At 43.5% G+C, this 14,468-nt stretch overlaps 1 protein-coding gene across 2 annotated transcripts in view; it reads left to right on the top strand.

The window, feature by feature from the left end:
* The window catches only part of TTF2 (transcription termination factor 2), a 40,048-nt gene that overhangs the window by 14,084 nt on the left and 11,496 nt on the right, over positions 1-14,468 (top strand). For both annotated transcript variants that reach the window (XM_041756785.1, XM_041756784.1), the window contains 11 exons: positions 2-116; positions 469-651; positions 2,389-2,516; positions 3,714-3,795; positions 5,819-5,938; positions 7,247-7,397; positions 9,625-9,733; positions 11,751-11,935; positions 12,677-12,830; positions 13,118-13,209; positions 14,221-14,306. In XM_041756785.1, the coding sequence (XP_041612719.1) occupies positions 2-116; positions 469-651; positions 2,389-2,516; positions 3,714-3,795; positions 5,819-5,938; positions 7,247-7,397; positions 9,625-9,733; positions 11,751-11,935; positions 12,677-12,830; positions 13,118-13,209; positions 14,221-14,306 (1,405 nt within the window). The remainder of the gene's footprint in view (position 1; positions 117-468; positions 652-2,388; positions 2,517-3,713; positions 3,796-5,818; positions 5,939-7,246; positions 7,398-9,624; positions 9,734-11,750; positions 11,936-12,676; positions 12,831-13,117; positions 13,210-14,220; positions 14,307-14,468) is intronic.

The following is a 14,468-nucleotide window of genomic DNA, read 5'->3' as shown; positions in this document are numbered from 1 at the left end:
GAGCACTCTGAAATCGGTGAACATCCAGGCTCTTCCAGACAAGGGTCAGAAGTTGCTCAAGCAAATTCAGGAGTTGGAGGAAGCCCTTGGTGCTCTTGCCCTCTCCCCAGAGCCAGGTAAAATGGGTTATGCCCCAGAACTCGGGGTTTGCAGGAACTTTACAAGAGATGTGCGAGAATCCCTTTCCATAAAGAATCTGTTGATTCATCCACCTTTCCATTTGATAATCCACTTCTGAGCTTTTCAGAATGCACTTGTAATTTCTAAGAACCTCCTTCATTTCCTGTGTACTCAACTCTATCCCCATCACTTAAGAAATGTTCTGTGTTGTGGTCTTGAGGTCTCCAGCTTGTTGGAATGGTGATGACCCCACCCTCTCTTGACCTCCTCTCACACATAGAACTTCTTTGCTGTCCTGAATTGTAGCCTATTCTTTCCTTGTTTTTGTTTTGTTTTGTTTTGGGGCAGACATTAATGAGAAGAGTAACTCTCAAGTACTGCAACAGAAAAACATCACCAAAGCTACCACTGACCCCCCTCACCTGGTGCCTCCCAAACCCCTGCAGGGTGAGGATCTCCAGCCTCTGGTTTCTCAAGGACTGAAAGCTGCCTGCCCAGTAGCTGCTGGGGGATCCAGTTGGTGCTCTGGAGGTAAGATCCAAGGGCCTGGCCCTGGTGTGAGTAGGTATACCTACAAGTTAAACGCTGCCTAGGAGATGTCTCTGTGCCCATGTGAAGGGAGAAGCCATTCTGGAGTAGTAAATTGCCATTATAATAAAAATGCCCAGCTGAGCTTTGCACAGTGTTTCAGTTTCTGTGCTTGGCTCATTTACTGACCGTTTTTACAGGCTGTCATCAATTAGACCAATGGCTGGCACACAGCAGTCATTGTGTAAATGTTTATGAGTGAAAGCTCAAGCTTATACCACGATAAGGTAGGCTGACTAGCGGGCACATTTGCACCCCTGTGTAGGTGTTAAGGCAGAGCAGAGAAGCGACATGAGTCAAGCTGATGACCAAAGACCCACTGAGAACTGTGACACCCTATTTAAATGACTGTTTCCATCCTTAACTTTACAGAAAACTGTGGTTCAGAAGTAACTGCAAATAAAGATCACAGCAGAGCCTCACAGATGTGCTGGGATGGGCTGATTTGCCGATCAGGGGACAGGACCTGGGCTCACTGGTCAGCTTGGCTGGCAGTGACTGGAAGCACTAAGGCCAGTTTTCTCCCAGCTGAGGACTGCTAGAGATATAGAAAGGAAAAGGAGAGAAGCAAGGGAACAAAAAAGGAAGGAAAGGGAGAAAGTCGAAGAGCAATAATTAATAAGGAATAAGAAATGGACTTGGTGCCAGATACAGTTGAGGCTAGCCTAAAAAGGGACAGAAAATCCTGTTTCAGGGCGCCTGGGGGGCTCAGTCGATTAAGCATCTGACTCTTGATTTCGGCTCAGGTCATGATCTCCAGGTTGTGGGATTGAACCCTGTGTTGGGCTCTATGCTCAGCGGAGTCTGCCTCAACTTTGCACATGTACACATGCGCACAATAGATAGATAATAAAAATAATAATTTTTTTAAAAGCACCTTTAAAAAGAAAAGAAAATGTGCTTAAGTAGCATGACAGTTCTGGCTGAGAACATTGCTATTACAGCATCATTCAGTAATCATAGTGGTGACTGAGTCAACTAGACAAAAACTAAATTTTATTAGAGTCTTAAGGTAAGAAAGTAAGTAATATGTTTAGAAAGCATTTCATCAAAGCGATTTTTCATTTAAAAATACTTTAACATTTGAAATGGTTAATTGGCATCTGCCTAGAAACCTCCTTCAGGATACTTCATGCCTGAAATTGCAAGCAGTGTAGGGGCGTGAATAGTGTTCCCTATAGGATGAGTGAGCTAACAGCACCACAGTATCTCCTGGCACAGTGCAGTCAGTGTGTGACACACACATCAGGGGCTCTCTCCCCGTCTATCTAAACGTCCACGGACTTCCACAATCTCAGCCTTCCCTGTTGCTGACTTCCCTTCTTTGTATCTCACCCTGAGGATCTTTTCTTCCTAAAATAATGATGACATTACCTTTTCCTCGGCTTCCGCTTCGAAACCGGGGAAAAATTAAAAAGCGTACTCAAAATACTACAAGTTATCTTTTTATTATACTTTAATTATTTTGCCCTTTATTATAGTAGGTGTGTGGTTAAATGAACAAACGGAAAATGGGGATAGAAATGTCTATGGGGAAGGAAACTCTATGGGCAAGAATTTGTAGGCCATGCAGATGTGTTATCTGGCAAATCGTGGATTGCTGGTTCACAACATTAGCCAGGGTGGAACACTTGTGACACCTTTAGATAACATTTAGATAACACCTTTATTCGTACACAGGCCCCATGCAACAAGATGGGCCTCATGCCACATGGAAAATCATAAGTAAAGCCATTGATGAGCTGCATGAATCACTTGAGTCTCGGCCTGGTGAGACCGCTGTGGCAGAGGATCCAGCTGGGCTGAAGGTGAGCCAGGGGAGACTCCTGGTGCAGAGTGTCCTCTAGGGGTGTCCCTGCACCACAGATGGGGAGAACCTGTGGAGCTGCCCAGCAGAGTGCCATCCTGATGGATCTTTCCTACACATGATGCTTTAGTGGCTTCCCTTGTGGTGTTTTCTCCTCCTGTGTGGCAGGGAGGAAAAAAAATACAAAACCCACTTTTTTTGTTAAAGCCATAACGTTCTATAGGTGTATAGCAATAAAAGACTCGTTTATTGAGCTTCAGTGAGTGCTACGAGGATGCAAAGGACTTGCTGCTCTTAATGAACTATTTGGGGGCAAGTGCATATGCAACATATATGAAACATAGAAAATTACACGAAAACAAAGGTAAAATGTGCACTGTCATGGGCTGCAGACAGTATACAGCAAACAAAAGGAATTCAGAATAAGGGAAAGTCCCCATAGGTGAAGAAGTCTTTATTGCCTGCCTCCCTGTGCCTTTACAAAGTGGCAAGCCCAAAGGTAGCAAGGAGGATAGAAACCAAACACTTGGGTTGGAGAGAAGATGCAGGCAGCATTACTAACAGTTGAAGATGGGGAGCAGCAGGTGACATCACTGAGCAGGGGGCCTGCCTCATGATGCAACCTGGCACATGGGAGCAGCTCAGATAGATTCACTCAGGAGATGGGACGAGATCCCATAGAACCTTGAGCCGGGTGTTTCCTGAAGATTGTTTTTGTCATGGAGTACCAGATGAGCTGGATTAAAAGACTGGAAGGGGGTGTCCGTCAAAGAGCTGCTGAAATTTATGACTCCCAGTGCAGATCTGGGACCCTGCCTACAGAGAGAATGAACAGAAAACATCGGAGTGGCTCAGGAGTGAAAGGGAGGTGGCCAGTCAGAGGTCTTGCTTGCAAACAGTAGAAGCTGCCTGGCTGATTCAAGCAGACAAAGCAAGACTCCCTTGAGGGGGTGGGGGATGCTCTTGGTAGACATGCTGGCTAGCAGGTGCAAGTCTGTCCCTAGCAGACCAGGATGCGTGGTCACCCTAGGTGAGACGTGGAGTCACGGACCTCTGAGGTGCAGTGAGCGGCCCCACGACAGCTGGAATATTGGGAGGATCACTTCTAGAAAAGGAGAGGAAAGCGTGGAGTCTGAGTAGTCAGGATCCAGCGCACATGAGGAATTTATACTCAGCTTTTGGTTCTTCCCTTTGCCAGGTCCCCTTGCTCCTGCACCAGAAGCAGGCATTGGCCTGGTTGCTATGGCGGGAAAGTCAGAAGCCACATGGTGGAATTCTGGGTGAGTCTGGTGTTATGATAGGAGCCAACATACATATTATATTGTTTCATTTGGTCCTGTCAGCAGCTCTGGAGTGAGCACTTTGCTGTCCCCTTTTCCAGATGAAGAAACTGAGGTGCAGGATGGTAAAGCAGCATACTCGAGTACATAGCTGTAGGGTCAGCCAAGTCGTGGCTACAAGCAGAAGCTGACTGACTAATTAAGCAGAGAGACAGTTCATTCTCTGGTGGCACAGAACAGACAGTCTGAGAGATGTGGAGAGCTAGATGGGAGGCCAGACATCTAGGAGCATGGCCAAAGCCAAGGAATAGCCTCAGTGTCTTCTGGGAACTGTCATGGCTACTTTGTTCTATGAAGCCACCCCAAAGTCAGAGACCCCTGTCTCCACTCCTTCCTGCCAAAAGGATTTCACAGGGAGCCTCTTTTCTCAAGTTGCTCACATCTTCGAAATCTTGTGTGAGTATATGTATTCTCCAGAGCCAGATCACGCTGCCAGGCCTTAGGTGTGGGGAGCCTAGAAAGAAAGTTTTCTGTGTTCTGCTTTGGAAACTCAGCAAAATAAAATTTTCCAAGGTGCTCAGTTTCTAGGAAACATGACAGATGGCCACAATGGCTAGTAAGTGGCTATGATAAGGATCCCCAGGACTAGCTCCAGGTTAGATGCTCTGCTAGGAAGATGCACAGCATGGTATCTTACTCATGGCTAGGGTTTATTACAAAATAAAAAAGTAAGATTAGGGATCCCTGGGTGGCGCAGCGGTTCGGCGCGTGCCTTTGGCCCAGGGCGCGATCCTGGAGACCCGGGATCGAATCCCACATCGGGCTCCCGGTGCATGGAGCCTGCTTCTCCCTCCGCCTGTGTCTCTGCCTCTCTCTCTCTCTGTGACTATCATAAATAAATAAAAATTAAAAAAAAAAAATTAAAAAAAAAGTAAGATTACTTTGATTTGTTATAAGTCGCAATCTGCGATGGGAAAAGGCACATGGAGCAAAGTTCAGAGGATACTGGGTACAAGCTTCCAGAGGCCTTTGGCAGTGAAGTCGGCCAGGGTGAGCTGTGATGACACTTGTTAAGATGTTGCTGAGTGGGGGGGTTCAGGCCTAAAGTGTTTACTGGAAGTTGGTCACACTGGCAGCTTCAGGCCTGGTTGGTCCTGGAATCCCAGGCTTCCAGAAGGAAAGCAGATGTTCAGCAAAACCACATTGTTGGGGTTTTTTTTAATTTATTTTTTTATTGGTGTTCAATTTGTCAACATATAGAATAAACCGTATTGTTTGTGTGTGCAGTTTAGGCGCAGTGAACCACTCTTATAAGTTCTGGAAATGGTGGGAACCCTGCTTGAAATCGAGTTCCCAAGGCCGGCCCTGTCCGCAGGCCTTCCCTAGAATGATGGTGAGGCCTGCTGTGTTAGCTCCTTGTCTACTCAAAGTAGCAGGGCCTGAATTTGAACCAGAATCCACACTGTGATATTTTACTTCTGCTTATGTCAGCGATTATTTAAACTGTTACAGTGAGGATGAGAATATTTTATAGGGTCTAAAAAATAGTAAACTAAATTAGAGGAGTCCAATGACCAGCACAATGACAGTACCTGAGAAATGTTAATTTATGTCCCTCTTTGATGAAGAAGTTCAGGGAATGGAGGACTGTTTTGAATTAACTCCATCTCTTGGCTCTTTTTGGTTTTGGGGGAGTAAAAATTTTTAAAAACTAGTCAGTATCACCAAATGAGAGACAGATACCAGTGAGTGCATTAGGTAAATACAGCCTGCAGACCAGAGTAAGGTCTAAATTATAAGTCTTGCAAAAGTCATGGTAACATGTCTTTGATCTGGATAATGAGTAGCAAGAGCTAGGGTTCATCTTCATACACAAGGTGAAGGATTTGTTAGGGTAGGAAAGAACAGTGCTTGAACCAGCAGGAGCCAAGGTATGCCAGTGATTTCTTCTCTTGAAGTGGAGGTGATTCTTTGCCCTAAGTGATAAACTATCTTAACTTCCTTTTTTTTTTTTTTTTTCCAGCGGATGATATGGGATTAGGAAAAACCCTAACAATGATTGCCCTCATTCTGACCCAGAAGAATCGAGAGAAAACCAAAGAAGAGGACAAAAACGTGGCATTGACTTGGCTTTCCAAAGATGGTATCCAAACACCCTCATAGCCTGTTATTTCCGAAATTATCTGAGCCAGCAGAGAGTGGACATTTTTAGGCTACGAAAGAATACTTTTGGTCATGTGTCATTAGTCTGTTAGAGAACCAGTGTTAGACTCTTTCCTCTGGCATCATTTCTGATGCTGGATATGCTAATTACAAGTGATCATTGCCTCTTTTGCTATCAACTTAGCTTGACCTGTGATTAGAAAAAAATTTTAAAAAGAAAGCCAAGGCTTTGAAATGGCTCTTATTTTTGTTAATGTTGAGGACACAACTATGGGGCTGGTCCAAATTAGTTAATAATATTTTTTTTAATATTTTATTTCTTCATTCATGAGAGACACAGAGAGGCAGAGACACAGGCAGAGGGAGAAGCAGGCTCCCTGCTGAGCCACCCAGGCATCCCCTTTTTTCTTTTTAAGATTTTAATTAATACTATTTTTTTAAGGAAGGTTTGTCCCACCTTTGGATTTTAGCCACTATAGCAGAAGCTGTTTCCAAGTTTTCTGAAATTCTTCAGCTTTCCAAATTCTCAACAATTTCTCACTTCAACCTCTGTTTTTAAAATAAAATAGCTAAAAAATAAATAAATAAAATAAAATAGCTGTCTGTGTACTTTAAAGGTCCGATATGTCACGTGTTGGCAACACTGCATCACACGTGAGTTGCCATATATGCAAGGACCTTTCTCAGGTGGTTGGTGCAGATCTGGCTCTCCACTCTCAAGGCTTCTCCTGGTGGCAGCTGGATCCCGTGGCTCTGGGTGCAGTAGTGACATGCTGCATGCACACACAGAGATGGGGGTGGTGGGACAGTGGTACAAATACTCTTGCTAGCCTGTTCCTGGGTAATCTTTGCTTATTTTAGGAATTTTGTACTTCTGTTGTGAGGTGGATGTGTAATTAGGTGACGCTTTTCAGAAAGAAAAGTAATAGTACCCCCCTGTAACGAACCAGCTCAGGCTGAGGTAGGAAATGATCCTGCTTCTACCTCCTGACCACTGTTGGAAGCACATTGGTTTCTTTAGATGGAGACCACGTACTGTGCCCTTTCCTTTCTTCCTTTAGCCACTGTCTGTCTGACCTTTGTACAGGGGAAAATAAAGAAGTGTTGTGAGTTAAAAGACCACCCCTTTACTTTCCCATTCTGTTCTATACTGTGTGTGGAAATAAGAGCAGCAGTTTGTTAAAAATACTGATTGAAGGAAGAATAGTCCAGAAAAAGAGGAGATAACTTTAAGGGTTAAAGACTGTTTAATGAGAGTAATGAGGTGTTGATTTTTTTTCCCCTTAAGACTCCCGTGAATTCACTTCCCGTGGCACGCTGATCATCTGTCCTGCTTCCCTGATCCATCACTGGAAAAACGAGGTGATGAAACGTGTGAGCAGCAACACGCTAAGAGTCTGTCTCTATCATGGGCCCAATCGGGATCAACGTGCAAAAGTGTAAGTGCAGAAACACTGCGTTCGGTGTCAGCTCTTAGCATCTTGGCTTGAGGGGTCATATTGGCCTTCCTTGAACTTTCTGATAGTCAGGACTAATGATACTTGAGAAGACTAAAGGCACTTTCGCCACCCAGCATCCTTCACCTGTGCTAGGAGATGCATCTTTTTTGTTTGTTTGTTTACTTTTGTAAAAAAGATTTCATTTATTTACCCGTGAGAGACACACACAAAAAGAGGCAGAGACACAGGCAGGCTCTCTGTAGGAAGCCCGATGTGGGACTGGATCCCAGGACCCCGGGATCACACCCTGAGCCAAAGACAGATGCTCAACCGTTGAGCCACCCAGGCATCCCTAGGAGATGCTTCTCTGAAGAGAATGATGTTCTTTTGCTGTATCCTCGTTACCATCGTCAACAAGAGCTGTCATGGGAGGTAGCCTGAGATGCCAGAGCTGTTGGTCAGGAAGCAGCAGCATTCTCTTGGCGCAAGAGGGTCTGCCACAGTTATTTCATTCTTGCTGAATTTCTGATTCCAAACTCACATTCTTTGTCCGTTCGTGTAAATGTAACCAGCCTGGTCTTACGGAGCATCTTAGTAGAATATTAATGATTAGTTGGTATGGACTGGCTATGTTTTTCACATAGGAACCATCTACGAAGTTTTAGAATCAAGGGTTTAGATTAGACCTAACTGAATTCCTGAAGGGGGTGGATCAGGAAGCAGGAAGGAAAATGTTTCCCCAGGTGGTAATTTTAGTCCTAGCTTTGCCTTTTGGTTTTAAAGGATTTTTTTTGTTTTTTAAGATTTTCTTTTTAAGGAAATCTCTATATCCAATGTAGGGCCCAAGATCAAGAGTCAGATGCTCCATCTACCGAGCCAGCTGGGCGTCCCTGAAGGAATCGTTTTTTGTTCCTAATTGTGATATGATGGTCTAGGTTGAATACTTGCTGACCTCGTCAAGGAACCGAGTTGTTTCTGCTTCTAAACAATCTCCCCAATCTCGCATATTAGATATTTTATCTCCTAAAGAACAGAGTGGTAGTCTTTCAGGGGTGAGTTGCAAAATTGGGGGCCATCAGTCTTCCAATACACCCATTCTCATGAATGAGGGTCACGTTAGCAGATGAAAGGTGTTAGGGCAGCCGTGACAGACCTGCATGCCTTCTCCAGAAGAGTACCATCAGTGGTTAGCCTTTGTTCTAGGGAGGTTTTTGTGTTTTTTAAGATTTTATATATTTGAGGGAGGGAAGGGGGGAGAGAGAGAGAGAGAGAGAGAGAGAGGGAGAGATGAGTGATGGGGGAGGAGCAGAGGGAGAGAGAAAGGCAGACCTCTTGCTGAGCAGGTAGCCCAACAAAGAGCTTGATCCCAGGATCCTGGGATCAGGGCCTGAGCTGAAGGCAGATAATTAAACTGACCGAGCCACCCCAGTGCCCCTGTTATAGTTATTAGAAATTAATTGCACCTTACTTGATTTGCACTTCAGTCATACCTAATTTGGTATTCAAATGTACTACTAGTTGGCTGATTGGAATCATTCTTAATCCTTCTTCTTCGTATGATGCTAAGTCGGCGTGTAGACAGTGTTCCCTCTGAATTAGGCGTATCATTTTATCAAAAGTATTTATGGGCATTCTCTCAGGTGCACGATATTAAGTTTCATTGGAAAAAAGATTTTTTTGTTAAGAATCTTTACATGTAAAGAGTAGAGGCAAGGTAAACTCAAAGCTTACATGTGTATATTTATGCTCAAATATCAAGGCCAGATTAATGTGTTTTCAGAAATCTGTTATAGAATGATAAGGTGAAAGATCAGATCTAGATGAACAACTCTTTGAGGGTTTCTTACTTCCCTGGGACTTCAGCATCAATCTAGCTCAAATCATTACTACTACATGTTAATTCCCAGCCCTGCCCTACTTCTCTTGTTGCCAGATCAAATCCAGCTTAATATGACTCCAGCCAGAGATTTTCTTTTCTGACTCATGTGATGGGAACAGGGAGGCCGTTTAGCTCTAGTAAACAGGCTATAAAAATGATCAGAGAAAAGACATAAGGAAGCCAAGTAAGTAAAATTTACCATGTATGTGTGGATTAAGGGCACGAATTAATGAATTCTGCCCACTGTCCTAGTCACAGGCATTTTTATAAAGGGATCAACTCCCCCTCTCTTGTCAGTCACAATGTGGAGGGATAGTTTACTGTTTGCTTCCTGTTCTGTCTGCACAGCCTCTCTACATATGACATCGTGATCACTACCTATAACCTTCTGGCCAAGGAGATTCCCACACAGAAAGAAGAGGGAGCGATCCCTGGTGCAAACCCCAGTATGGGGAAGGTGAGTCTGGGAGCCACCAGGGAAATGGACCAGCACCTCATAATTTAACTGGAGGCCTCCCACAGCATCACATACAGCAAAGGTACATTCTTGTGAGGTCAGGAATGGCCTGGACATTGCACCTGTGGACACGGAAAGTACCTTCCTCTCTTCGTTCCTATTTATTCCAGACCTTTATCATCAATGATGAAGGCTGAGGTCTGGCACAGTATTTAGTTGTTGTGTAGAGTGAACAGTAACTGCATAGCAGTTGTAGTGGGGCCTGTCACATGAATATGGGAAGTGCCACTTCCTGCAGTTTTTATTTTAGAGCCTTCTGGGTATACTCTTAGGGTATTTTTTTTTTTTTTTTTTTGTAAGATTTTATGTATTTATTTGAGAGTGAGAGTGAGACCGAGAGAGCATGAGCTGGAGGAGGGACAGAGGCAGAAGAAGCAGGCTCCAATGCAGAACTCAATCCTGGGACCCCAGGATCACAACCTGAGGCAAAGGCTCAACCCATTGAGCCACCCAGGCGCCCCTCTTAGGATATTTTTTTATATTTAACGTGAAGAGCAGCATTTTAATACTGGCATTTTTGCATCAAGCTGTTACTCCTGCTTGTCTTCCACCTCCTAGGGAAAGAGGTTGCATGCAGTCAGGCTACCAAGGGGCCTGAGGCTAACTGATAACCAGGGAAGATTGATTGTTTGCTAGGGCGTCCAGGGTTGTCTCCATCAAATAGCATAGAGGCTTTCTGGCATCATTATCATGGGGCTTTTTCTCCTGAAAATGTGGTGCTGTTCCAAGAGCTAATCTTTTGCATGTTATTTTTCATCAGATCTCCATATTGGGGGAAATCTCTAGAATGCTTTTCCAGTCAGACCAACTCTGATTTCCTGTCGATGATGAACTTTTCAGATTCCTCACTGGTTCCTCATTGCTTTCGGGATAAAACCGTAGTTCCTTTCCAGGATGAATCAGGCTTTTTATGACCTTGTCCTACTTGACGGGGCTCTTATCTCCTATAGTTTGGCCTTCCCTGTGGCTTCTCCTTCTTAGTCCCAAGGGATGTATGTCTGCCCTGCTCTGTCACACTGCTGTGCCTTTGCTCTCTCTCAGTGGAATGCTTTGCCTCTGTTCCCTTTCCAGGTTAGTTTGGGTTTTTTGTTTGTTTGTTTTACCTGCTTTAAGAATCCTTTAATCCTTTGGTTAAATGCCTCTCCTATACCTTGTACTTACTTAAGTCCTAGCACTCCACATATTCAGCACATCCTGAATATCTCCTATGTGCCAGATGCTATTTCAGGTATTAGAGAGACAGCAGTGAGCCACCCTGGCTAGGTTCCTCCAGCATGTGTTGAATTATCCAGTGATACTTAATATATCAACATTGTGCCATAATTAATCTTTCTGCTTATTTTTCTTCCCTGCTCCCTTTTGAGCTCCTTGAGGCTGGGAACTGTGCTTCATGTCTGACTTCATATCTTACATATAAAAGTAGACTTAGGGGCACCTGGGTGGCTCCGTGGTTTACCGTCTGCCTTCAGCTCAGGTTGTGATCCTGGAGTCCCTCTTCTTATGTCTCTGCCTCTCCCTCTGTGTCTCTCATGAATAAATAAATAAAATATTTTAAAAAAATAAAAGTAGACTTGCAGTAAATTTGTAGTGAATTTTCGTAAATTTAGTAAATATTTTTATTGAAACGAGTAAATTTCTAGACGAGACATAGTGTCATCCTGACGCATGGCCGTTGCTCACTTTTGTGTTTTAACTTCAAGACTCAAGGTAAAATATTTTACTCTTAAGCATCTTAAACTCAGAGATTGGGACTCTCAAGTCAACTTGTTTATTTCTACCCACTGAGAATCTCCACTTTTCGATTCTTCAGCTTAATTCTGATTTCAGTGTGCCCGACCTAAGCCCTAAAACTTGATGGTTAGAGTGGATCTCAGTACTTGTTCATTGTTTCTCCTTATCTTCTTGAAGGCATGGCATTTTCCCATACAGTTGATGATTTTACTTGGGTTTCTTCCAGGATATTGCCAAAACACCTTTGCTTCGAATAGTCTGGGCTCGAATCATATTAGATGAAGCCCACTGTGTCAGGAATCCGCGAGTACAGACTTCCATGGCTGTGTGCAAGCTACAAGCCCATGCCCGTTGGGCTGTCACTGGAACTCCCATTCAGAACACCTTGTTGGATATGTATTCACTGCTGAAGTGAGTAAAAACCTTCAGGATCATGGAAATATGAACCGTGTCAGTAACCCTTCATCATTATTTCCTATCTCAAGAGAAAGCTCCAGAGTGTGCCAGATTATTTCATGTAGCGGATGGCAAGCTTCTGAACTTCTAAAGAGCAAAAGAATTCATGTTTATGAGAAAGTAATCAGTTGATTGGCAGATACAGGACTATGATCACATCGAGCCCCACTATATGGAAAGATTTAAAATGGATTAAAATGAAAGGAAACAAAAGTTCTCTTTCTTCAGTCCAGTGAATGTTTGGGGTTTTTTCCTGCTTTAAAGTATATGGCCCAAGGTTAGGCCTACTATTTATTGGAAGCAAACAGAAAAGAATGCTGATTTTAAAGCCCTTGCTTTTATTCAAGTCAGCCCATCAGAGGATAATGGAATTTCTTTGCCGGGCTTTGAAGCTTTAGGATTAAATCACAGCTATTGGTTCATATGTCCTGTTGTGATGATACGGACATCGTTAATGGGAAAATTCACATTTTACAATGTGGTTTTGTTATTGAGTTAGATTCTTTTGATGTGTCTCTCAGGGCTTTGCTATGAAATTCACTGTTAAGAACTGATTGAATGACAGATGTAACAGAAAATATGATTTGCTTCTCACCTTGTGTGTTTCTTTGGACCCTTATTTATTTTCTCCTTGCACTGTTATTTCTCCAATTCTTCTGTCCTGCTCTCTGTCCTCTTCCTCGACAACAAAAAAAGATTTCTTCGCTGTTCTCCATTTGATGATTTCCACCTATGGAAGAGCCAGGTTGACAATGGTTCAAAGAAAGGAGGAGAGCGGTTAAGTATTTTAACCAAGGGCCTTTTGCTGAGGAGAACAAAAGACCAGCTGGACTCCACAGGCAAGCCCTTGGTAATCATCTCATTTATACGTGTCCCTGAGGGAGGCTGAAGAAGGAGGGTGGTATGCCCTCTCCTTGGCTCAAACAGCCATCTGCTTTGCTTGGGAGCCTCCGAGGGTCCCATCTGCCTGTGAGGGGGCCCCAGGTCGTCATGTGTCACCGCAGTCCTGTTTTTAGGGCAGGTGGAAGAGCTGTCTGGGGCTTGACTAGGTTTCCAGGGTCACCTGTGGGGAACTTACTCTGTAATGCCCAGGGCATTTGTCTGACTTTGCCAAGCTGAGTTCTTCTTTTCCTCCAGGTGATGCTACCTCAGCGTCAGTTTCACGTGCACCGCTTAAAGCTTTCTGAAGATGAGGAGAATGTTTACAGTGTCCTTTTGGCAAAATCAAGGTGTGTGCGATGAGGAAGCACCTCGCATTTATTGTTGTGTTGTTGCTGTTCTTGCTTGGAAGTGAATTAAGGGTCAAGTTTCTTCAGACAGTGTTTATAGAACTATTGATGAGTTGGGTATCTATGTTCCTTTATCTGTCTGTTTGTTTTGGCTTTTAAATCTCCCTCTTTGTCTTCTCTCCTCACCCGCACTCTGGCTCACCTCTATCTTGTATACACACTGAACCTGTTCTTCATTGGCTTCCTTGCATAGAAGCCAGATAGTATGGTCACAGTGCATCAGGTCTGTCTGGTCCTATGGGGCCATATTGGGAAAGAACATTTCTTTGACCTTTGACCTGTTACTCAGCATCTCCTTGGAGCCTAAAAAACAAAACTCTGATCCTTGTCACCTGTTCTTTGTATTTTCTCTAAAACTCTTATCCTTCCCTAAGTTCCGGATTTACTCTCCCGCTTGGTACCTCTCACTTCCAATGTGAATATGTTTCTTTTCTCTTTGTAAACCTAATGTAGTATATTTATTACTAAATATAAACCAATTCTAATTAATATTGATATTACATTAATATTATAAATTAATAAGTTATCACACATAATATTTATAATATTAATGTTTTATTAGCACATTTAAAAAATGATTTGGGAGGTACCTGGATGGTTCAGTTGGGTGAGCGTCTGCCTTCAGCTCGGGTCATAATCCCAGGGTCCTAGGATGGAGCCCCATATCCAGTTCCCTACTCAGTGGGGAGCCTGCTTCTCTCTCTTCTTCTGCCTGCTGCTCCCCCTGCTTATGCTCTCTGTCAAATAAATAAATAAAATCTTTAAATAAATAATGATTTGGCTTTTAAAATAATTTTAATTATCTTTGGTCAGTGGTTGCCATGAGCCTGACTTTATTTAACAAGTCTTATTCGAGTTCCTCCTGCAAGCTCAGTTAAGCAGTGACCATTGGTAAACCTCTTTTGTCTTAACAAACATCACATGTGCATTTTCTCTTTTGATCTGAGGTAGGTCAGCTCTGCAGTCCTATCTAAAAGCAGGGCGTGAAGGTGGGGGCAACCAGTCTGGAAGAAGCCCTGGTAATCCATTCAGTAAAGGTAAGCAGTGGGACACTCCTAAGTATATACAAGTTATGAAACTGTGGATTTAGATCAGGTAAAATTACAGATATGGCCATTATGAGTTCTTGGTATCAGAGATTTGGCCTTAGCTAGGAACCTCAAACCAAAGTAACATAAGCCCATCTGCCTTCACCCAGA

The sequence above is a fragment of the Vulpes lagopus genome, chromosome 5 (genome assembly GCF_018345385.1).
Source record: "Vulpes lagopus strain Blue_001 chromosome 5, ASM1834538v1, whole genome shotgun sequence".
Classification (NCBI taxonomy): domain Eukaryota; kingdom Metazoa; phylum Chordata; class Mammalia; order Carnivora; family Canidae; genus Vulpes; species Vulpes lagopus.
The sequence above is the reverse complement of the archived record's forward strand: the minus strand, read 5'-3'. Positions and strand labels throughout refer to the sequence as shown.